Source organism: Aquila chrysaetos, chromosome 3 (assembly GCF_900496995.4).
Source record: "Aquila chrysaetos chrysaetos chromosome 3, bAquChr1.4, whole genome shotgun sequence".
Lineage (NCBI taxonomy): Eukaryota > Metazoa > Chordata > Aves > Accipitriformes > Accipitridae > Aquila > Aquila chrysaetos.
Genome location: NC_044006.1, coordinates 54,037,797 through 54,062,109, shown reverse-complemented (window position 1 = coordinate 54,062,109; position 24,313 = coordinate 54,037,797). Strand labels below are relative to the sequence as shown.

At 43.1% G+C, this 24,313-nt stretch overlaps 2 protein-coding genes and 1 long non-coding RNA gene across 9 annotated transcripts in view; 2 read left to right on the top strand and 1 right to left on the bottom strand.

The window, feature by feature from the left end:
• Positions 1–245: 245 nt before the first annotated feature.
• Positions 246–10,070, top strand: CLDN12 (claudin 12). Of its 7 annotated transcripts, none has more exons than XM_041122241.1 (4): positions 246–414; positions 3,198–3,264; positions 5,181–5,233; positions 6,009–10,070. In XM_041122241.1, exon 4 carries the CDS (start codon positions 6,031–6,033, stop codon positions 6,766–6,768), a length of 738 nt encoding a protein of 245 aa, XP_040978175.1. In that variant the 5' UTR covers positions 246–414; positions 3,198–3,264; positions 5,181–5,233; positions 6,009–6,030; the 3' UTR covers positions 6,769–10,070. The 7 variants fall into 7 exon arrangements, with proteins under 7 accessions (XP_040978175.1, XP_029865927.1, XP_029865926.1 ...); XM_030010067.2 differs by lacking the exon at positions 5,181–5,233 and adding an exon at positions 1,178–1,263; XM_030010066.2 differs by lacking the exon at positions 5,181–5,233 and adding an exon at positions 1,168–1,263.
• Positions 10,071–14,507: 4,437 nt separating this feature from the next.
• On the bottom strand, positions 14,508–23,846 carry LOC121233169. Its single transcript, XR_005932029.1, has 4 exons — positions 23,565–23,846; positions 21,773–21,902; positions 19,445–19,538; positions 14,508–17,964 (listed from the first exon to the last, which is right to left on the bottom strand). It is a non-coding gene; the product is annotated as an uncharacterized LOC121233169 (long non-coding RNA).
• The window catches only part of LOC115339484 (pituitary tumor-transforming gene 1 protein-interacting protein-like), a 32,426-nt gene continuing 31,349 nt past the window's right edge, over positions 23,237–24,313 (top strand). Inside the window, exon 1 of the mRNA XM_030009539.2 lies at positions 23,237–23,382. Coding sequence (XP_029865399.1) covers positions 23,268–23,382 — 115 coding nt within the window. The 5' untranslated portion in view covers positions 23,237–23,267. The remainder of the gene's footprint in view (positions 23,383–24,313) is intronic.

The following is a 24,313-nucleotide window of genomic DNA, read 5'->3' as shown; positions in this document are numbered from 1 at the left end:
GTAACGGCGCCGGCTCCTCTGACTGCGCTGACGTGTTGGAGGACCGTCTTTTAAAGCGTCGGGTTTTGCGGCCGGGGGGCTGCGCGCGAATCGCAGTCCTCCCTAAACACGGACGAGACCGAGCGCCCGCCTCGCCCCCGCAGCGAGGGCGCCGAGGCCGCGCCCCGGCAGCGGCCGCCCGGCCCCGCGCCGCCCTGCGGGGGCCCGCCGCGGGGGCCGCTGGGAGTTGTAGTGCGCGCCGGGGCTCGGCGCCGACACTGCGGCGGCGCTGGACTACAGCCCCACAACCCTCCGGGCGGGCGTCCCGCGGCCTCCCCAGCGCCGGAGAGGGGAGAAGCGGCTCCGGCGGACGGAGGTCGGGGAGCGCGGCGGCGATGGTGCCTCTCCTGCGTGCCCCCGCGCCCTGACGGGAAGGTGGGCGGCGAGAGCGGCTGTGGGGGTGGACGCGGTCCCGGGCCCGGGCCCGGGCCCGGCTCCGGCTCCGGCTCCGGCTCCGTCCCGGCGGCGCCCGAGGGGAGCCGCCCGCGGCCGCCTGGCCGTGAGGGGCTGCCGGCCCGCCGCGCTGCCGCCGAGGCGGCTCCGAGCGGGGGCTGCACGGCCGGGCGGATGATTTCTGCGGCCCTTGCCGGTTTAGCCCTGCTCCCCTGCAAGCCTGGCTTCGCGGTACGGCGGGTTTCTTGCGGTTCGGTTTAGAGCGCACTCGCGGTGAGCGGGTGCGGGCGGTGCTCGGCGTGTGGCGGGGCCCGCCCGGCGGCTGCCCGGCTCCGCGGGGGAGCGCGTGTTCTCCGCCTCTGCCGCCGCTGTGCGTCTCCTGGTTTTTCCACGTCGGTCGGTAAAACGGTGACCCGCGCCGCAGGTCTTCCTTGAGAGTCCTAATGCATTAGCTAGGAATGTTGCTTCTAATCCTGTACGTCTGGGTTTGATTTTAATAGGGAGTTCTGTAGAACTTGGAACTGAGTGATTGATTTCTAGAAGAAAAAAAATGACTGGTGGGACTGATTCTGTATCAGTTACTTCCACTTATTTTGAAACAGGATAGCTGTTGATCTCCAGTTTCTGGTGGTCAGTTATCCAAAACTCGTGATTTTTTAAGTGGCAATACTGTTGTGGATCGTTAGGGAGTGCATTTGTTTATAAACTGTACTTACTGTGACCTCCCTCCTGCAGGGCTTTACAGAACAGCGGTGGTTCCCAGACCGCGGTCTTCTCAAGGCCATGCGAGGGAACAGAGCTGGCTTTACTCATCGCTGAATTACGTCTCTAGTAAACATCTCTTTTTCTTTTTTCTTTCCTTCATTTTTTTAGCTTGTGGGCAGTTAATGGTTTACCAGTTTTTAACCAGCTTCAGCCAGCTTCTCTTGTTACAGCAACGTGGATCTTAGCATAGGAGCCGTGGTAAATTCTGTGCCTGAAGTGGTATTAGGACTGGTAACTTCTGTGGGTTAGATACAAGACCCTTGAGTATGACAGCTGTAAAATCCTTGGGATGTAAGAAGCTTGGGTCTAGAATCTAAGGCAAGACAGGGTTTCACCTATCCTGGCCAAAGTGTGCTTTTTTTCCCTTGGACAGCTAGTTCAGAAGTGGCTGAGATCCCTAGTTGTTCAACACCACCAGTGATAGAGAATAAAATCAGATGGACTAAATGGATAGAAGAAGAGTAAAGAAACTCCATATCTGCAGAAATGGAGGGCTTTCTGAGTTGGATATTGTAGAATATTCCATACCTGCTCTGTATCTGTTTATTATGACAGCTGGTGGCCACAGGTTTTCATCACTTAATGGGAGGGACTCCTGGGCTGGGCACAGGTCCCTTTATGACAGGTTTGTTTGCCAGTACTAATTGTCTACTTAAGGATGGTTGTTACTGAATACTGGCGGGTATTTTGGGGTGTGAACCTGCAGAGGGAGATCTGTATGTTTATCTTGGCTTCAGTTGCTGCTAAATGCACAAAAAGCTTGAAAATTGCTCAGAAATATTAGTGAATAAGAACAGCTGCTCCAAGCTGTGCAATAATACTTTTTTTTTTGAGATCCAAACTAAACAAAAAAAAAAAAAAAAAAGAAGCTGCTACTTCTCCAAATGCAATTGAACGTATTGATGCTGACCTCTGCAGCCCTGCATAGTTAGTTTGCCCAAATTATCGCATTTACTCATAGCGGCCTTGGTTGATTAACCTGGCAGTGGAAAGCCAGTGGGATGCTTGATTTCATTGTGTCTGCAATTCCGTGTCTTGTATGCAATAGCATTCATATTGGAGGACTCCAGACTTGGAAATTCATTTTCTCATTTAGTGAAAAACTTGGGTTGCGTGAGTGCGTGCTGTAAGGTCTCTCTCTTGCCTAGATGGTTTGATAGAAGAATTTCTTTGATGTTGCACCCCAGGAGACTACGCATATATAAATGTTACAATATTTCAGGTTTTGATATAGGTCACTCAGAATAAACTCTATGTCCTTGTATGTGTTAGTACAGCAAACTCACCTTTAGGTTGTAGTTCTTACAATCACATAATGACATGCTTGTAGGTCTGACTGTCCAGTAGAAAAGCAATTTTCCTATTATGACCTGCAGAGTTGCTCTTGGGACCCAGTGGTGTGGTTCCCAGATATGGGTGTAAAGAGAATCCACAAGAGGATCCTTTCTCTTCCTCTGGAAAAGCTGGACAGCCATTGAAAATGCATCACCAGTACTTCCTGCCTTTCTCCCTTTTCCTTCAAACCTTTGTGTAGAAGCCAGGAAGGAATAGAGAACAAGTATATAAACAGTTTAGAGTCTGTGTTTTGTTCTCTGACATCAAAAAAAAATCATTGCACCCTTTCATCCCAGCTGTATAAGCGCAGCCTGGAACCTAACATCTGAAGTAATAATTTTATATAGCTTTATATGGATTTTTTTGCTAGAAACACAAAATTCAGGATGTGAACATCTCCATGTCTTGGAACACCTATAAGAAAGGGAGTTTTTTGTCTGTTGCAAGAATACAGAGATGAGTAGATAGAGGGAAAAATACTGGGGGAAGAAAAAAAGCAGTTTGAGTTTTGTTTTTTAAATAAGAGGAAATTGTAGAAAGGTGATGGAGTTGGCCTGATATAAACATATCTGAGATTCCTTATTTCTGAATTATAATGTAAACACTGTTCCTGGAATTGCATGAAACAAATGTGATGTTGACTCTTTCCTTGTTCTGTTTCCTAGATCCAGTAACACCTTTTTTCCTACTCTAAAAGCTGCTACAGTTTCTCTTGATTTGAACACACCGCTGGTGAGTACAATGGATCCATCTTAATTAAGACAACATCTATTTTGTTGCTGTCTTAATCAGGGATTTGTAACTGAAGCTGTAATTACAGCTATAAAGCTAGCAGTATTTGCAAGATGGGACAAGTTTCCCCTGATAGGGGGGATCATGGACATCTTGCCTATAAATTCACTTTTCCTTGACACCCTCTAATGACAAAATAAACTATTTTCTTTGTCTTTCCCTTCCTACCCCAAGAGAACAACTAAGGACCCTCTTCCCTCTTCCCTCTTCCCTCTTCCCTCTTCCCTCTTCCCTCTTCCCTCTTCCCTCTTCCCTCTTCCCTTCCCTCTTCCCTCTTCCCTCTTCCCTCTTCCCTCTTCCCTCTTCCCTCTTCCCTCTTCCCTCTTCCCTCTTCCCTCTTCCCTCTTCCCTCTTCCCTCTTCCCTCTTCCCTCTTCCCTCTTCCCTCTTCCCTCTGTTTCACAAAAAACATCCAAAACTCAAATACCAACAACAATAGAAAAAAACCCCAAACAACCCCAAACCGAACAAACAACCCTCCAAAAAATAACAAAAAACCCCCACCCTTGGTGCTTCTGCCAGGAATGGCTAGCAAAACCAAGCTATGCAGGGTGGCCTAAACACACCTGGCAACTAGGATGAACTAGAGACTAAAGTCTTCTATGTAACTGATACAGCAGAGGTAATAGAAAAATACAAATTTCCCCATGCTGTCTTAAGTCCTGGCTGCGTAGTCCTTGCCATAACTATATTTTGATAATGTAGAAGGAAAGAAAATACCTCCCCATGAATTTGCAGAGGCAGTGGGTTTCTGAAAACCATCCGTCTTGTGTGTATTCCAGCTGCTCCTGGTAGAGCTCTGTCTCAGAGTATGCTCTGCCTGCATGGAAGTTTTATCCAGGCAAAGGCAAGCTCTTTATGGAAGAGCAGAAGTATCAAGCTCGAGGAGAACAAAATTTGATGCTATATTAGATTTACCTCTCAAGCTCATTTGTTATAGTTCCATTTCCTTGCAGGTTGGTTGCATTGACCTTACTGATGCTGAGGTTAAGCATAATATTAAATCAATTATGATGGAAATAAGTCTCGGGTCCCCCTACCTGGGAGGTATCCTATCAATGATCCACTCTCTGAAAAGGTTACTGCCATGAGAACAGTAGCTTGCCCACGCTCAGCTATTCTTAGCAAAAATATAATGCCATCTTTTTGATGAAGGAGGTGCATTTTTAGCTTAAATGTGGTTGTCATTATTTCTTCTCAGCAGTGCTTCTTTAAAAGAGTATGATCAACAGTTAATTGTTTCCCGCATACCATTGCAATCCTTCAGGGTTAGATGGCGTAAAAAGTAAAAAAATGCCTAATGCTTTCTTACGAAACAAATTGGGCTTTCTTTATTTGTCTATAAATCAATAAAATGCTGACTAGCTGTATAGCCTGATAATGCTTGTAGTCTGCTTCCAGTATACATGGAAATTGCTTATCTGAAAAGTTCCCTGGGCATATGGTGTTTGCAGGTGTGGAAGAATAGTAAGGGATCAAATCCCATTTCCTCTTTGGTTGCAACCATGTCTGTAACGTTACTGAGATGTAGATACTCAGTTATTTGTCTATGCATTAGGTAGAACTTCTGGTACCTAAAGAATTGTTTTGTGACTTTAGACAAATCAGCGCAATGCAGTATAATGATTTGGAAGAAATTTCAGTAGGAGTTTATGACTTAGTAGCTCTCAGATTTTTCACAGTTTCTGCTCATTTTTAGGTACTATAATTTTTAGTGTCCTGCTTCAAGTATGCTCTGGGGTAGATGCTTAGTGCCTATTATGTACTAAGCCTCTTTAAAGTATCTCAAGCACCCAGAGACAGGATTACTCAAATTGAGTCTGTCTTTTTTTTTTTTAAACAATTTCTTTATAAAAGACCCATCATTGAGAGTGTTTCCCAGGATCGCTGCAGGCAAGAGGCTCTACTAGGTACAAAGACAGTGGTTATATTGAAAAGGGAGCAGTATTCTTTAACACTTCATCTGAAGAGGAAAATGTGAAAGCTGAAAAGCCGTCTGCTTTCTAGAATTGTTCATGTGCTTGGACAGCTGGTTTTGAAAGGCAGAAGTAGTGTGGAAGAACTGTTAATTGCTTTTGAAAAAAATCATAGTAAATTACTCAACAGAGCCTTCTCTACTAGCTTGCGGCTCTCAGCAATAATTTGGCCTATATGAAGTGTGTATAACTGCCTACATATGCATTCCTTGTCCCATCTAGTGATGATGGTTTTAAGCAATTCCCTTTTACTCACACGGCAGTGTGGTAGGACTGACCGCGCACTCTGATGTTACATCTGGGCTACATAGGGGGAGCTGCCAGTTGAGGGAGAGGTGAACTTCTTAAATCACACTTACTCGATGATTCACCTTCTCCACCCGGACTCTAAAAGTCCATGCAGTGACACAAGCTGAAAGGCTGTGTAGAATCCAATGTTAAAGTGCTCCTTTTTGATTTTGAACACAGTGAATTTAGTAGTCTGTCAGCTAAGCAATCATAACAGTCTGTGAAATAATCTGAGGTTTCATTAAAGTGTGAACTTGGTGGTGTTACCTCCACGTAAGCATCTAAGGCAAAGATGGTGCCAGAGAGTTACTGCCTGCCACACGAGTTTATTAACCTGGCAGAAGTCAACTGTAGTCAGTCCTGTGTCCATAAACTTGCACCTATCGATTTTTAAATTTTTATTTTTTCTTTTTAATTGCAGGAAACAACTTCTGTGGGTAAGCATGGGCTGCCGGGATGTTCATGCAGCAACCGTACTGGCCTTCCTCAGTGGAACAGCCTCAGTAGCTGGACTCCTTGCAGCAGTTCTGCTTCCAAACTGGAGGCAAATGAGACTGTACACATTCAACAAGAATGAGAGGAATGTGACCGTTTACACTGGACTCTGGATTAAGTGCGCTCGCTTTGATGGGAGCAGAGACTGTGTGATATATGACCCACAGTGGTACACCGCTGTTGATCAACTGGATTTGCGTGTTCTTCAGTTTGCCCTTCCACTGAGTATGTTTACTGCTGTCTCAGCTCTGTTTCTCTGCTTGATTGGCATGTGTAACACAGCCTTTGTATCCAGTGTGCCAAACATCAAGTTGGCCAAATGCCTTGTAAACAGTGCGGGCTGCCATCTCGTGGCTGGCCTCTTGTTCCTCCTTGCGTGTGCCATTTGTCTTACTCCATCCGTCTGGGTCATTTTTTATAACAATTACCTGAACAGAAAATACGAGCCTGTCTTTAGCTTTGACATCTCTGTGTTTATTGCCATTGCCAGCGCTGGCGGTCTGTTTTTCACTTCCGTTCTGCTGTTTCTGTGGTACTGCGCATGTAAAAGCCTACCTTCTCCTTTCTGGCAGCCCCTCTATTCCCATGCCCCTAGCATGCACAGCTATGCCTCTCAGCCGTATTCTGCACGCTCTCGCCTCTCTGCCATAGAAATTGACATTCCTGTTGTGACACATGCATCTTAAGAAGACAAAGTCTTGGAAGACAAAGTCTTGGAAGCCAAGTTCTTGTGCTCGTTCAAACCAGGAAAATTACAGGCTTGATTCTCTCTGCTGCCTTGCACTGAGCATAATCCTTTGTAAGGTCAACTTTCCCAAGGTGCAAAGCAATGGAGACCTGAGTTCAGCAAGTCTGTTGCTGTTCTCGTGTGTTACTTCCTGACCAAATTTTTTTCTTTTTTAACTCTGAGCTCACTACAGACAAAATTGCTGCTAATGTTGGGACAGTACACTAACAATAGTATCCGTTCATCCTTCTGCTTACTGAGATCAAAATAGGTTTGAACCTCTTTGCTATTTGATAAGCTATTATTAGATTCTGATCCCATTGTAAGAGCTACATAGGTGGACCCTTGCACCCATGCATTATCCAAATGCAGGCAGTGGAATGGGGTGTAGGGGGTTCACTGAGTTTCTTGTTCATCTAGACACACATATTTCAAGATGTGATGTCTGAAAAGGGTATTTCGCAGACTAATTCAGTTCTGTAGCACTGTTCTTTATTTTCTACTGCACGCACAAAAAGCTACCTGCTTATGAACTTCTGTAATAGAATTAGTGTCAAATTACCCTTTATTTTCAAAGTAGCTATCAGAAGAAATAAAACTGGCTTAACTAATAATGTTCTTCTGTACTGTAATAGCATTTTGTGAATTACTGGAGGCTAGAAACTTCTTTGTGAATTTTATTTCTAGTCTGTTTTTTAATAAGTTACCAAATTCACTAGATCTATTTTGTGATTAAAACAAAAACCACTTGTATGTAAAAATTCTGTTTAGGAGCTTGAATATTTTATTTGAAGGCCATCTTAAAGATGGATTTTTCAAGTAGCCTTTAAAGTGTTACTCAGTTCTGGAGAGAAATGTCACTGCAAAATGGATTAGGAAAACCATGAAGAATTCTGAAGGCTATAAAACATTCTTTTGGAACACTGTACACAGGCTATAACAACATCTCTCTAGGAAGGGGATTGTAACCCTGGGGAGAGATTTTTAAATCTAGATTGTCTTTTTTTTTTTTTAATGTATATACAAGTAACAATGAGCTTGTGTATTTCTCAGAGTTGACCTTTATGGTTGTTGGACTTTTCATGCTGTAGCTTATTTAATTACTGATTAAGACTTAACCTTTTCAGCCTTGCTCTTCAACACCTTTCAAGTTGAGCTATTTTAAAATCCAGTTATTTCCTATGCTGCCACCTCACAACTGGAGAAAGTTTACCATTCCTATTTTCTGTAAGATGAAGTTTTAAGTAATTTGTGAGCTTCACCTTGTAGCTCTACAAGGATGAGGAGGGATTATAAATTCCCAACCTGGGATGTCTTTAAATCATTTTTTTCCTTCTAAAATGCAGAGCAGGTCAGCCCTAAGGATCAAATATGGGCTTTGAAAGTACTTGGAAATTTGATGACAGTGAGTTGAAGAGTGTTACAATTAAGGCAAGAATTTGATTTGCTCAGATTTTGGCAAACTGAGATCTTGTGTTTAAGATGTCATTCCAGTAAGGAAAGTTATTTTGATTGGTGGCATTCTGGAGCTTAGTGGATATTTGTATTTCATTAATCCCAGAACAAGTTTGCTTTGCTAAAAAATCAAATAGAGTTCTTTAATTCCAGTTCTGCAAACTCATCCGAGGTCCTGAAAGTCAGTTTGTTTCTTTTTCTATGCATTAGAAATAGGAACAAATGCTGTGCTGGGCAAATCTTGTTCTGTTACAATCTGTGCAGTAACAGTATATTAAGAGGAATCATTGTGTTTTAACTGGTAGACCTCGGAATTAAGTGCACTGAGTGAGGAAGCTGATCTTTGTCATAAATTCCCAGCATAGTCAGTAAACTGACAGGCCTTGCAGACAGAGTGCTTGATTAAATTGCAGTCTAAGGAATTAACACTGTAGATGATGAAGAATACTTAAGGAGATAGGCCTCTAAAGTTACATGAATTTAACACCCTCTTAGGTCTGCAAGGTATGATGTTGGATGAAGTTTTGGGTTTTTTTTTTTTCCTTTTAATCAGATCATGACTTGTATGGGATTAGAACATGTATAATGACATGCAAGCCAACTTTTTTTTTCTTCAAAACCGAACTTCGCTTTACAGTTATTCTGCTTGCCCAACCTTGCCCAACCTTAGATACTGTTGCTGTTTCAGCTGCCCATATCCTTAGATGCTTTGTCAGGTCAAAGCACAGGGACCACTGGTTTGTGATTTCACATCAGCTTGCTTCCTCATCATTCCAGTGTCTTTTCTTCTTCGTGCCTTGCGCAAGTTATGAGTTGGCCAGTAAATGTTAGTTTACAGTCAGTGTCTGGCATGCTTTTTGAGCCTGAATTTACAAAGCATGTTGATCATTTTGGAGGGATGATGAATACATCTCTTGGTGACTTTAAAAGGAGTGGAATCTTCAGCATCTCCAGAGCAAGAAAGGCAGCCTGGCAAACTGATGTTTTCTACAAGAGTAAATGCAGCCAGTGTTTTGTTCTGTACACTTCAAATAGCAGATGTCTCTGACAGCTCTTTTGTATTCTGACTTTGATTTTTATGCACTAAACTTTCAATCAGTATTTGCTGCTGCCTAAACTGATAACTGGTTGCTTTGAAAATTGTGTCTTTCCAAAAGTCTGAGATGGATCTGAGTTACAAAAAGTGGGGATCCAAAAGTTAGTGGATTCCAGCATAGGTTTCAGTTAAGGTCATCTTTATGAAAAAGACTGTTGCATCGTGTTGTATCACTGAAGCACGGCTGGGTTTCTTTCAACAGTGCTGTTAATGTGAGTTTCTGCTGGATCCTAAGTGAAATTACCTGAAAGTGCTGTGCTGTATTTCTCCTTCTTTACACAAAGAGGTGGCCAACCTGTGACACTTGAGCCGAGTGCCACTCCAGCATTTCTCTTGCTAAGGTTACCATTGTGCCCAGCAGCAGGGCTGGGGATTGACAGGCCTCCCTGGATTTGAGGAGAAGAACGCGTGTATCCTGCATGTACCTCTGCCAGGGAACAGCCACTGTGGAGCGATTAGCACCCCTGCCTCTGACCAGTTGCTCCTTCCTGGGCACTTTGCTGTGTACAGGACAGGCACTCTGGGTCTTGAACAAAGGAAGATTTTAACTTGTGGCTCATGCAGTCAAAGGTTGGGTGCTCTGGGATTACAGGAACCTGTATTTTTTTGAAGTAATTCTTGTCCAACTTCTTAAGTTGTGTTTGTTTACAGTGTTGGTTCTTTTTATGTGAAACAGAAGATATGTATTTTTAATAAAACATTCTCATACAGATGCAGTTTATTTTGATTAATTTTGTGGAAAACAGTAAATGCTGGAATATTTAAGACTTTACCTGTTTTGATATCGATTGCCAGACTGTTTCAGATGCCTTAACAGGCTTAAAATGTTGTGTATACTGCATTTTAACTCCCTAATTTTATAGGACTCCTGCTTTAAACAAACCAAAAACCCACAAACAAACAAACAAGACAAACAAACCAATCCCTAAAAACCCAAACCAATCCTTTTACCACCTTCTGAAAGCTTGACTGTTATTTATAATTTCCCTTTATTTTTATTGTAAGCTAGTCCTAAGAAGTTCTAGGGTTCCTTTTGCCTTTAAAAGAAGGAGAGTGATTTCCTTTAACCTAGAGGATTTCCTTTTCCTGCCTGTGGCCAGGATGCAGGCTGGGGGCCAGGATCTGGTTCAGCCCCACAGCAGAGTCAAAGTGTCAGTGTGACAGGGAAAAGAGCGCAGTCCTAACTCTGCACCCAAGCCCTGTCTCTTCCCTGTGTCAGTTCTGCTGCTCGCTCAGCCATCGCTTAACCACTGCAACTTGCTAACCCAGCCGAAAAGTTCTGTGCTGGATTAGTCTTTTCCTAGACTGGTGAGATTTGCATTGTGTTAGTGTCACACAAGAAAGACAGTGGTGGCATTAGCCATCCTGTCCTCCCCTCGGCTGTGCTAGCTGTGCTGTCAGCTGGAGAATATGTTACTGCCTTACGTGTGAAAGTCGTGCAGGCATCCCAGGGACTTGTGACATTCCAGGATGACAGTAATGGTTAGTGATGCATCGTTTCTGTTGTGTGCTGCTCCTGGCAACGACAGCTCAGCAGCATTATGGTGACTCAGTAACAAGCATTTCCCCATTGTTATGGGGCAAAACGCAAACCCTTTGAGCGTTAGAAATGCTGATGCCATAGTGCAAGTTCACAAAACAACCTGGATTATTTATGCAGAATATAATAAGACTTCTTGGTAATTCCTCTGTAGGTTTCTAGAATTCTAAACTGGCATTCTAGTAAGTTGTTTTTTTATCTGATTGGGGAGGGGAAGTAATGTTTATATGAGAATAATTCTCATGGAGTATGCACAGTTTAAAGCAGTTGTTGCCAGTACTACAACTTGCTTGAGGGGGTGGAAAAATGATTTTATATTCTCTGCTTCTGTGGGTTCATTTCCTCTTTTGCTGTCACTTTCAGACAGGCCTTGTATCTCCGAGAGCTGGTATAAACCTAGGGGATAGTTGGGTGTCAACATAAATACTGGTTTGCAGAGAACTCAATTTCTCCCAAAACATGGGAGTCCCTCATTTTTTTCATACTAAAATTCCTAAAAAACTACCTCACATATTTGTGCTCATTGAAAACAAATCTCTTGGCAGATTTTCCCCTGTTTTATTTTACAGGATTTGAGTTCGCATACATGGTTCAGCAGGTATGTAATGTTACTTATCCCTTTGTGTATCTACTGAGCAGGCAGGGAACACACCTTAGAAGCAGCATAAGCTTTTTTGTACATTTTTTGTTCCACTGCTGCATCAGCATTCATGAAGCTGCACACACAGAGGCCTCATCGAAGGTTAAGAGGGTAGTTTCTGATTTCAAAACTGCTTTTTATCTGTGTCCCAACAGTCAGTTTGGAGCAGAAATTGTGGTGAGCTGGAAGGTATGAGTGTTTAGGGCTGTTTTGAGGAGAGAAACCAGAAAGGTGGACTTCGAGAGCAGGGTTGTTGTCCTAGTTTCTGTTCTAACAAAGAGAAAAATGTAATTAAAGCTCTAAGTATTTGAATAAGCTTCACTTGGCACAAAAGACTGCCAGAATATGATAAGCAAACTTTGAAAACACAGTGTATGAGTACTGCCCAAGCAGTATCTGTCCTTGGGAACCACAGATGTTGACCCAAGTGCTGAGCACCACTTCCTAGTGCCGTGCCATGCCAGAAGCTGCTGTGTAGCCACCACTGCCAAGTGTGGCATTTTAACACCAAAGCTTGGCACTCTCCAGTCTCTCTGTAGCCTCACTACCCTGTATCGCAGCACTTCCATCAGTTAGAGGGTCTGTAACCATTGATACTGCGCTAGTTTTCTTCCCAAAGCCACAACATATTCATAAACATTCATTTACAAATTCACATTGGAGTTTAAATAAATACTAGCAGTTATGTCAAAAATAAGTTGTTTCCTAAAAAAGGTCTTGGATGTATCTTAACTTACTGCAGACACTTTCTGATGTACTATTCAAAAAGCTTCAGCATGTGATTTTTTGATGGGCTTAAGCAGATGTAAGTATTGTCTGCTACCAGAAGATGAAATCCCATCTTGTTGCTCCTTTTGCTATTTATCTTCTTCTCTGCTTATTCAGTTTTCAGCCTCCCAGGCAGCTAATCTGGTCTGCCTCCTGGTCGCGAGCTCTACTGCCAACACAAAGGAGGCAGCAGGAATATGGGAGTGGAAGTAGAAGGGCAAGATGGCAGCCTTACGTTGATTCTTCATGAAGCCTTACTTCGAGACCTTGTTTTCTCACTCAATGAGCAGTTTACATAGGAAAGACTGTGTTAATATGAACATTTTTTTAATGTAGGTTGTGTTTATTAATTGTAGAAGTTGTTGAAAAATGCTGCATTTCGAGAAAAACATTGAACATTTATTAGCAAGGCAAAAAAACATGTTTCAAAGCATTTCAAAGGTTGTTCCCTTTTCTTTCATTTCATCCTAATTCACTTAGAAAAAGAAGGTATGACAAGGAAAAAAAGGTAATGAAGTGGAAAAAAGCGTTGACTTTTTTTTTTATTGAACTTGAAGATTACACTGCTTTAAACTATGTATTAAGAAATCTCAACTGATAATGATATTAGTAAGGAAAAGAGCTAATTTTTTAATAGATGAATAATGCCAGATATTAAGATATTTGCATTAGCTTATAGGTTAGATCCGAATGGTTTAGTGTTATCTCCGTTTGAACACTCAGCTTCATGGATGACTATTATTGCACTGTTCTGACTCTTTAATCAAGTCAGCAACAATAAAATGATCAGGTTCTTTCTACTGCTGTGCTAAGGTGTTCTATAGACAGGTTGAATTTCCTGGCAAAAGTATCACCTCAGGAAGCAGCTGACACAGAATTTCATTCTCACAAAATAGGCTCAGTGGGAGGGCATTTTTTTTTACAGTACAGCTGCAGATAAATCAGACTGCACAAATTTGGCTGCCTTCTATGGCCGCTATTCTACTTGATTCAATTATACACCTCCCAGAGAAGGCCTTGGGAATACAAGCCCAGTCATCAAAAGAAATATTCACCTTTCTGTCCTTTCTTAGGCTTGTGGTGCAGACACCTTCAGATCTGACTTGCCATCTGCAACTCTGACCAAATGCTGTTGACCTCCGCAACTGCAGAGGCGAGGATGTTTCCCTTGCAAATAATTTGGAGAGTCAGTCTAACAAATGGAAAGAGCTGGCTCTGTAAGGTTGGTGGCACACAGGCAGCCACAACACATGAGGTTTCTGGCATTGCAGCTTAGCAAATACCGAGGTGCTGGTGGGGTTTTCAGCAGTTCTTTTGTCAGCTGCCGCTGGGTTACAGAGTTCATCATTCATTATGGTACATCGGCTCCTGTTAGTTTGCATGTACACTTTCAAACGCCATGTGGCTGCACCTTAATTAGCCAAGGAGTTATGAGAACCTTGAGAACCAATAATCTGAGCAGCTGATGCCTGTCTGCCTCACTTGAGAAGTCATCTGAGAGCTATAATTCTCTCAGGCTCTCAGCACTAATCTGCTTAGAGCTCCTGTAGGAGATCTTGAACACTGGGCAGAACAGAATTTGCTTGGACTACATTTCACTATTCATGGTAAAATTCAAACGCATCACAGAGACTTTTTAGTTTAAAACACAGGAAAAGAACTCAAAAAGGTCTTATTAGATAACATGAAAACAACATAATTTGATGAAATATGCCTCTGAGCTGCTTGTGTATGCCTACTGAAGTACAAAAAACCCTGCAGCTTTTGATTTTGACTCTCAAGTCCGCAAAGTAAATTACTGTTTCTTGAGACGAAAGGTTGCCTTTGACAATTTCTGTCCCTAGAAAATTGTCCTTTTCTTCTAAGGCTCTTTCTATGCATCATAGCTGTCTTTGTTTCATGGACAGCCCCATTCCCAAAAGAATTCCAGGCTGTTCTCCCTGCTTTCCTCACGTGGGCAAGTCAGTTCTCTGGGTCCAGATTTCCACAGCAGCCCTCCAGTAGGCATCTTTTGCAAGACAATGTCTCAGGTGACACCTCCTTATTTTTGCAGGGCACCAGAGATGGCATGAGGGTCTGTAGAAGCTTCTGTATGGTCTATCATAGGTAACGCAGCCTACAACTGGATTTGCTTGAATACTGTTGTAAATTAGAAAACTCAAATTGATCATGCTTCCTGGGTTGGTTCTGGAGATTATCTTTTTCTCACAGCTATTTTTACTATGTTTTGGATTTCATTTTGTTATTGATAATCCCCTACTATAGAAATTTAACACATTTCCTTTGGTTTATTTCTGTTCCCAGCTGTCACATCTTTCTCCTAGCAGGAGTAAACACAAGTTCCTAATAGCTGAAAGCTACTAATTTGTTTTCTTGAGCTCTTAAATTTTCCTATATGGCTTGAAGTGATTATTGTATTTCCTGAAAATATTGTCTGTGTCTAACCACGTGTATTGTGACTTTTGCTGGATAAGTGCACAACTGTGACTGAACATAAGAAGGGAGAACGTAGCAGAAGGCAGGACTACCTTTTCCATTGGCACAGGCGTGGAGGAAAACACCAGAAATTTCAACATCAGGTTTAAACTGAAAATCCCCATTCGGTATATGATCCAGCTGTAAACAAATGTCACCCATCGTCTAGAAAGAAATTATTGTGAATCTTAACAAGGATTTAATTAGAGTTGTTTTGAAAATGTCTGGTGTGTAAAGGCAGACATTTGTAAACTCCTGAATTGTCGACATCCCAGATACATACCACATGCAAGGAGATTTGGGCAGGATGCTGTGTCCACTGGAACAATTGTAATGCTACTGCTTTCTGAAACAGTAGCTCTCTGCTTTGGGTAATACAGGGGAGTCTATATTGTGAAACTAAGTAACATGGTAACCAACACTAACTTCTCCGTATCTTAACTTCTTCAAAGGAGCAAGATATAAGTCATTGCTGCAGTCAAGATTCCAGGTTAAGTATTCTGGGATGTGTGCTGGAATGATACATTACTATTTTTAAATATGGGGATTTTATATTGCCTATGAAAGAAGAATAGAAGGGATTCCTTTTCTGGGATGGTGTAGAGCTGGTATTGCACAAAACTCCTGGAAAGTAACCAGATACAGATACAATTTCTTAATTAGCCTGAATTAAGGCTATGGAGAGAGGAAGACAGATCAAAGCTACAGCGAGATGTTTTGGCATTAGGATTCTTGAATTACTTCTGTTGAATCAAGGAGCAAATTATGTTAGCACTTTATATTGAAAATAATCAGAACAGAGATATATGAGATATCAGTACTACAGTCTTTTCACAGCTGTATAGCATTCTGAAGCAAATGCGAGTCTGCAGCAGGGAGCAGAAAAGCTGAAGTGCTGACAAGCCAGGAAATAAACAGTATTAAGAAAAAGATCCAGTGTCCAAATGAAACAGTATGGTAACTCATATGATTATGAAATGCCAAGAGAAAATCTGGTCCCCTCACAGTTTAGAAAATGGACCAAATAAGAGCAGCTGTGTGGGTAAATACTTCTCCCATACTTTGGCATTAAGTTGTTAGCTGATCTTTATCAGTTTTAACAAAAGAAATCTTTCAGAAGTTAGACAAGGCCTGGGAAATAGCAGCCAAGGGATATTTTCTGTCTGTTCGTTAAGCCAATAGCTTAAATCAAGTGGAGTTATTCATTGCTGGAACGCAACAGGACCCTTCTTTTGTTGGGCTGTTCCATTTTGCGACTCTCCTATTTACCCTACCCCAGCTGACCGTAGCTCTACAACGTCTCTTTTGGCCCAGCTATGACTGAGGAGATTTAATAAGGCAAAGCCAATGATAAATACAAAACATGCAATTAAGTCTCATTACATTAATTCATTCTGGGGGAAAAAAGCAGAATCTTAGAAACAGGTTTCTCTAGAGAGCAACAGCAATTTTAAACAGGAGAAAGCAAAACAGCATGATCCGCGTGGCATTATAGCCATGTTCCCAGGGAAAGCCTGTGCCTGGTTGAACCACAAGACAGAAGACAACCCACAGGAAATCACAAGTTGCCTATCTTATTTCACAGCTGGATGAATGCTGTTCAGCATGGTTTTCAATTACAGAGGTGCTGTGGCAAGAGCTGGATGAAAGTCAAGTCGTCCTTTAGTTATAATTGTGGTGTAGCTGGGTCTTAGCGATGTCCCTGTGTGCACACTCAGTGCGCTAAACTCATTAACTCCCTGAGTGGTCCAGGAACTCCTCAGCTAGTCCCTGCACAGAAAAGACACTCAACTGAGCAAAGACAAGGTGACAGACCCAGCTCCTCACCACCTCCAGAACAAGGGATCTGACTGACTCTTGCAGTAGATCTTCAGGTGGAGATTTCAGACAGTCCCCAGGCAGCTCCTGCTGTGCCAAGACAAATTTCTACACCTAAATGTGTCATTTAACATCCTGGGTGGAGAATCTGGCCCTTCTGGAGACTCCTGGTGGCTCCTGCTGCAGAACTGACCAGATAGCACACAGATAAGACACTTGTAAACAGTCCATAGAAACTCTTCCTGTAGATGCAGAAATGGTCACAGAGAACAGTCTTTTTGTACATAATACAGTAAGATGTTTTACTTTAAAATAATTTATAGCAATGGATAATGCATATGCTGAAGTAGTCGCACAGAATCAGGGGCCAGTTGGGATGCGAGAACTGAGCAGAGAAGTGGTTAGGGAAGTCTCATCTGATCCAGTGACTCCTGTCGCTACCCAGACTGCAACCAACGGGCCTGTTTGGGAGATTTGAACAATACCCTATGCCAAGGTCCCAATCCTTTTTTGTGCACCAGTGCTCAGCCAAAAAACAAATCAGCCCTTCCATCCAAGAAATGCTGCATTTAACAATTAGTCTTTGTCTAGATAAGTTCAATGGTTTTCAAAATAAATTAGTTAACCCTGCTAGAATTGGTCAGTTCAGTACATGTTATATTAGAAAATTCACTGCTCTCCCTTGTTTGAAATATTAGAGAGGACTAAATGTTAACAGCTGTTTATGCATTGCCAGATCTTACCAAAATAGAATTTTTGAAGCACTTGGCTTGTCATTTTAGTCGCAGTAGTATTACAATAAATCTAACAATAGAAAACAATTCAATTTGACTGTGATTCAGTACTATTAACCATTCTGCAGAACAGAGCACGTAGCAGTTCTGTTTGCAACTATTCCTTTTAGAAAAAAAACCTCACATGTAACATGAGCTGTGCAAGTCAGAAGGCAAAAATTCTCACTATATGCCTTTCTTTGATGAGATTAGAATTTTTATCTCTCAGTATAGCCACAAGATAATTGAGTAATTATGTAGATACTCTTTGAACAGTACGTTTACTCCCTAAATATTAAGTGCGTGGTCACCTGAGTATTGTACAATGAAAACCAAAGAAAATCAGCTGCTACTTAACACCACCCTTAGCAGAGATACTGAACTGGTCCTTTGTATTCTCTTAGGCTCCCTTTTTGCAAGCCAAAAATCGCCGTGGGTGCAAATCTTATTTCCATGACAGCAAGGGCTCTCACATCAATTGAGAAGACTGACTTACTTTAACTGTCCCAGTAGTATTCAGCTGATCATGTCTGAATTTATTAAGACCATTTAACAGCCAATTTAATCTCTGGTTTAATCTCAGGGTTTGCCTGAAAGATAAAATTGGGCCATTGTATTTATAGTAAAATTGCAAAACCTTGAATAAAGTATATCACTTCCCCTCTATACTGCATTGTTCTAACCCCTGCAAATATCCGCTATCTGTGTATTTGCAGGACTGGAGCTGATCTGTTTATGATACGTTACCACTTCTAGTTATTAGGATCTCTAGGAGATCTGTTTCAGTGAAGATTATTTATGGAAGGGTGGTTATTATAAGATAGAAGGTGGATATTGACCTGAAAGATTTAATTTTCTTTATTTGACCTTGAGAAATAGCCTGAACTTGTAGCTGCACCTTTTCCTCTATAAAATGGTATTATTAATTGAATTTTAAGATTATAGTTGTAAGAGCCATTTTATTAAAATCTGAATACACTCTTAAGGATGATGATAGGAAGGTGCATGTTCTTATTCAGCAGATCTGCTCCCTGTAGGTATTTAATGACAGTTAGTACCCCACTTTAACAAAGTACTAGACCTCATATGTAGCCTCTTGCACGACTTCAACAAAGCCTTAATATGAAGCCAACAGGCATTTAAGCTGGTCCTGCAACTGAGAGGGGTCGAAAAAAAGGTCCTCTTTCTTCCCTGGGATATTAGTCGTGTCCTCACAATTCCTCCTTAGCTGTGCCAGCACAAGAATTTGGTCCCCCGCTCAGTGACCCGGATAGGGTATCACTGATCTAGCTGAAAAACAAACTTTCAGCTGCACCAGTTCACTATAGGACTGCAGGAATGTTTTTGTTCATACACCACAGTGTTTGTTGAATACGAGAACCAGCATTCAGGGAGAGACAACCACAGACTGCTTTTTGTGGGAACACTGATCTAAGTGCACATCAAATTGCAACCTGAAGATACTTTCATGCTTCAGCCAGCCACAAACTAAAACAACCTTTTTGAACAATGTATTGCTGGAGTAAAATGCCTTTTACCAGGGCCTATGTCCATAAGCCTAACACAGCAAAGAAGAAAGTGACATCCTAATCACTTACATGACTTATCAGTTGAATTATTTATGCATATTGTAATCAGGCAAGCAGGGTAAACTCATTCACAGTGATGAAGCAATACTGTCATTAAGGGAATCAACTGAACACACACAGACTTTGTAACTCATATGTCACCTTTGAGATTGTTGGCACTGGTAATAATGAAAAATAAACCAGCTAAAAAAAGAAGACAAGACTCTGTCAGCCCAATCTGTTCTTTGTTCAGCTATGCAGTGAATGGCTCATTCAGCTGTTCTATCACAAGGGAGGAGCTGGAGCAGAGATGAGGAAAAGGGGCCAGAGCTGCTGCTGAAAATGCATGAGTAGAAACGCTGTTCAAAAGCCCAGGCAGAATCTACAGAGCTGGCAGAAAAATCCTTGTTATCATTTGAAATGAATATAGAATTATGATAGAAAAAAGCAAAATCTGTTTAAGTTCTGAGATTTTCTTTTTGTTTGTAATCTTAATACATACCACTTGTTCCAAACCCAGTTTCTTGGTAGATCATTTTTTCAAGTCTTCTACACTCCATTTCCTGGGAATTTATGTCTGCTGAGGGAGTGGTCACCTAATCAAGAAAAAAAAGTGATTCATTACTGTAGGTATAGCTATTGTGAGAGAATTACCGTAGCTGTTCATAAATTATATTAATGTTTTTGTCCCCCAAGGGAATAACAAAGCTAGATCAGAGAAGATGGATGTAACCATACTTCTGAAGACCTCTCAGCAAATTCTTTTTTTTCCCCCTCTCCTGTAACTCTTTCCTCCAGGTTAAAGATACTTTCTGTAGAATAACGATGCTAGAAGCAACTCAAGGAAAAATCACAAGCTCTGGCTTGGAATTTAGAGCGGGTTTATGAGAAGTCATTCTTCACTGAATACATAAACCCATCCAAATCTAAGATATAAAAAATTAGCTAGAGGACTTCCCCTCTGCCTCAAACATAATTTAGTACATTTAATCAAAATCATGTGGAATATAATATAAGTTTTTCAGGAAATTAATAAGAACAGCTATATAAAGTCATTTCAAGGGCACTTCTAGCTCAGCATCTCACCTAAAAAGGCAGTCAACAACAGATGCCTAAGGAAGAATGTCAGAATAAAGCAATCATATAATGCATCTTCCTTGGAATTGCACACAGATTCTGGCAGTGTGGGTCAGGGACTTTCTGAACCAGAGGTGATATCTTGGTACTTAATAACTGTTAACAGACATATTAATGGAAAAAAATCCAATCTTTTTGGACTAATCTAAACTTTTAGAGTCCTTAACATACAGAGTTTCACAACTTAGCTATACTTCGACCTCTTTATTTTCTTCTAAGTACTTTTGTTTTCAATCTTCTACTTGATAATTGTGTTCAATGCCCTCTAGGTCTTGTATTAGAAAAGACAGTCATTCTATGTTCACTTTTTCTGTGCCACTCATGACTTTATACATCTCTGTCGTATGTCTCCTTAGCTATAGTCTATTGAAATATTACTATCTATGTAAACAGTTCCTTATCTTTGGTAGTGTTTGTCACTCATCTGTGTGTCTCTACTATTCCAAGAGCATGCTCCAAGTGACTCAAGAATATGGAAACAAGAAAAAAAGAAGTGTTTCAGAGCATAGAGATTTATAGACTTGAACACGTAGCAAAACCTAGTCTTCAGATGTCCCTGCTCATTGCAGGGGGATGGACTAGATGACATTTGAAGGTCCCTTCCAACCCACATCATTCTATGATTCTATGATTCAGCCAGCTGAAGAAGGCTGAAGTCATGAGTCAGCATTTTCCTACATTAAGCTCAGGTAAAAACATCTTTGTTTCCATATGGCCCATATACCCACACTTTGGCTCTATTTTTCTAACACTCCCTGAAGACCAAGGGGCAGGGACTCTAGTGCTGTTGGCAAAAATCCAAAGATTATATAGGCAGAATGAAATGTAAATAACTTTTTAATGCACAGGTTGAAACTGAATTTAAGGTAAGGGCACCTTCCAATCAGCCCCTTCTAAACTGCCAAATCTCCCACAAAGCCATCCTGGTACAGTATAGCACTCTGCCAGCTTTGAAGGCCAACAGCCTTAGAACCAAGCAAGAAGACTCAGGTTTGCTCCCTTTATTTTTACGCAGTGGCCTAAGTCACCAGAATTACTAGCAGTTATCCTAATTCCCTTTGAACTGTTTCCTGGAGCTACTCATCTCTTACTGTGTGGGATTTTAGGGATATTAATTTCTGCAGCAAGGTGAATCAGGTGTCTAAAGTTAGACGGGATGGCAAGGTCAAGCACTGTGAAGAACATTCATCTTATTCCTCATTAAGGCTCACGTGCATTTGCAAAAGCATCTCAAACAGCTGAGATCTACTCTCCCTATGCCCACAAACCAATTGCAATACTTTCAATGATAACAGTGGTATCATTACACAAAACTAATAAAAGTGGTCTGAAAGCTGCCGTGTTTGAGAATGAAGGTCACAAGCACCTGGAGTCACTGCTGACTGAAACAGTGCCGTACTTGGAGGGAGTGCTCACTCCCTACTTGAAGCAGAGTCATTCAGCACTAAAAAAACCTACACCGGCACTTTGGCTATTGATTGCCCAATATCAAACTTCCCATTCCTGAACACAATCACAGAGAAACTGACAAAGTTCAGCTATAGGATCATTTAATTAAAGTAAAGCTGGCTGTCAAAGCATGGCGAGATATCTTACTTCACTGGCCATTAAGGACTTGATTCGGTGCCTAAGCACAGTTGTCTAGGGCTGTTGAGATGCCCAAAGTTTCCTATGAGTCCTTACCCTTAACCACCTCAGAGTTTGGGGTCTGTTTCTTTCACTCCTGTGTCATATCTTGGCAGCCCTGTCTGGGTGTTCTGTACACCCCTGGGCACTTCAAAGGGCGCTACACACTTCTGGAAGGCCCCGAGAGGTGGGGGTCACTGTGGAAAACCAACAGCTTGTGAAATGTATATTGGCTTTTGCAAAACAAGAACACTGAAATTTGCCTAACTACTGCATAAGCTATGTCCTGAAAGGATGTTTGCCTCACTGCCACTAAATTAGGCCTTAACACGGGAAATATGTAGTTAATATATTCCAGACATCAATTGTATTTTATAGTTTGTAGGCAATAAATGGGCACAAGCAGAATATGTAGTTTCTTCTGATGAGATAAGACATCCTGTAACTCAAGTAATTAAAGGATGTGTAGATGGATTTGTGAAAACACAGAAAAACAGACATATGGACTCAAGGACGAGTAAAACTGAGAACACAAGTAAGAAGATAAGGAGTGATTTGTTAGCATGAGAACAGCATTTTGGGGGTCAAAGATTATTTGACATGAAAGATACGAGAAGAACAAAGGAAAAACAGAAGTTTAATGTGAAAATATTGAAAAGTGTGACTGGAGGAAAACAGCAGGGTGAAAAGTGCAGCCAGAGGAAGACTACTGACTTCATCCCTTGCAGATCCCCGAAGGCCCCTCCGAACCACAAGAGACGCGCGCAAGTGGGGGGTGGTCTGGGGTGGAGTTATGTTAATAGATACCTGAAATATTAAAATAACCCCTTTGAAACACCACAAACACAGTGTATAAAAAGGCGAGTTCGGGTATAACCGGTGCGCCTCTGGTTTTGACCATGCGCCCAGCGCTGTTTGCCTTTGATCTATAATAAACTTGTAAAATTCATGAAAGTCAGCGTGAGTGCATTTCTCACAAGCTCATTAGTCTTTTAAAATGGGAAGGTCATGGCAAATGTTCGCATTTGTCTCCATCTCTTTATTCCCTTCCCTGGCCAGCCCTAACTTGGGGATACCTTTGTTGGCTCTGTTGGCTTTGGCCGCCCACTGGCCATCCTTACTGAAAAAAAAAAAAGACACCAGGAAGCAGGAGACAGGGCAAGGGATCCTGGGCACCTCCCTGCCCTCGCAGCGACGGGAAGAGCCCACACAGCAAAGGCAGGAAAAAAGCGGGTCAAATCAAAAGAACAATAAGCCTTCAGGGAGGGGGGGAAAAAGGCCCGGTATATCACAGAACTGAGCCTACAGGTGACCGCGAGGGACTCGCGGCCACAGCGCGGCCGCTCACACAGGTGCGCCAGAGGGACGCTGGCACGGCAGGCACGGCCAGCGCCAGGCCACACGCACCGGGAGCTTACGGAAGGTGAAACAGCCGCTCCGGGGGCCGGCGGGGGCGAGACCCCGTCCCATAAAGCCCGCTCCCGGGCAGCCGGCCCGCTGTGAGGCGCGCTGCCTGCGCCCGCCGCTGGGAGCTGTTGGCGCCTGCGCGGAGTCGGTTCGTGATGGCGGCGCTGCGGCTGTGGCCGCTGTGGCTGCAGGGCTTGGCGCTGGTGTGGGGCCGCGCCGGGACGGGGCTGGCGCACCTCGCCGCCACGGCTCCGCCAGCACCGGCGCAGGGTAAGGAGGGGCGGGGGGAGCCGCGGGGTAGCGCGTAGCCGTTCCCTTCTTCCCCGCGTGAGGGGCTCGCCCGTGGGTGCGGGCTGCGCGGCCTTTCCGGGACGTTTCTGGAGGGCCGCGCTCGCCCCTGGGCAGGGCTGCGGGGGGCACGGCGGGAGGGACGGGCAGAGGCCCCCACTCACCCCGAGGCCCGCAGGCGCCGAGCGCCGCCCGGGAGCGCCTTTTGGAGAGTTGGCGGAGCGCGGGGCTTTGCCCGGGTCCGCGTCCCCTGCCTCGGCGCGGGCTGGTTCCGTGTGGCGGGAGGGCGGCCGCCCGTCCGGCTTCCGCCTCGGCTGCCCCCTCGGCTGCCCTCCCTCGCCACCGCTGGGACGGGACGGGACCGGCGGCCCGCTCCCGAGAGGCTGGCTCCAGGCTTCCCACCAAAGGAAGGGGCGATGGCACTAGGGTTTGTACTGCTGGCCGGCCTGCGGAGCCGTGGGGTTCTCCGGAGTTTTGCTGCAAGGAGACGGCAGTCGCCTGTGTTTTCTCTGTCCTGACTGATGGTGAGGAATTTGGCTTGGAAGGAGAAGCCGGCGGAGATGCTCTTGCCGTCCTGTTTGTTCTTTTGGAATCGTTCATCTCATAGCTGCTTTTGGAAAGCAGTTGGTGAAGCTCGTCCTCAAATTTGGTTGCCGTTAGTGGATGTGACCAGAAGGGTACATGTCGGGTTAGTTTGCATTAAATTAGGGTATTTCAAGTGGGCGTTCACACATGTTTCTAGAGTCCATTTTGAGGTGTTTCGTTTCTTTTATGGAAGGGTTTATACTCGACAGGGAAGTATCCAGCTTTGTGAGACAACTAACTTGAGGCAGAAGAGAAAGGGAACTGTCAGTGTTTCTCAGAGAAAAGAACAAAAGGTAGACCTGCTAATAACTGCAAGTTGATCAGTGTC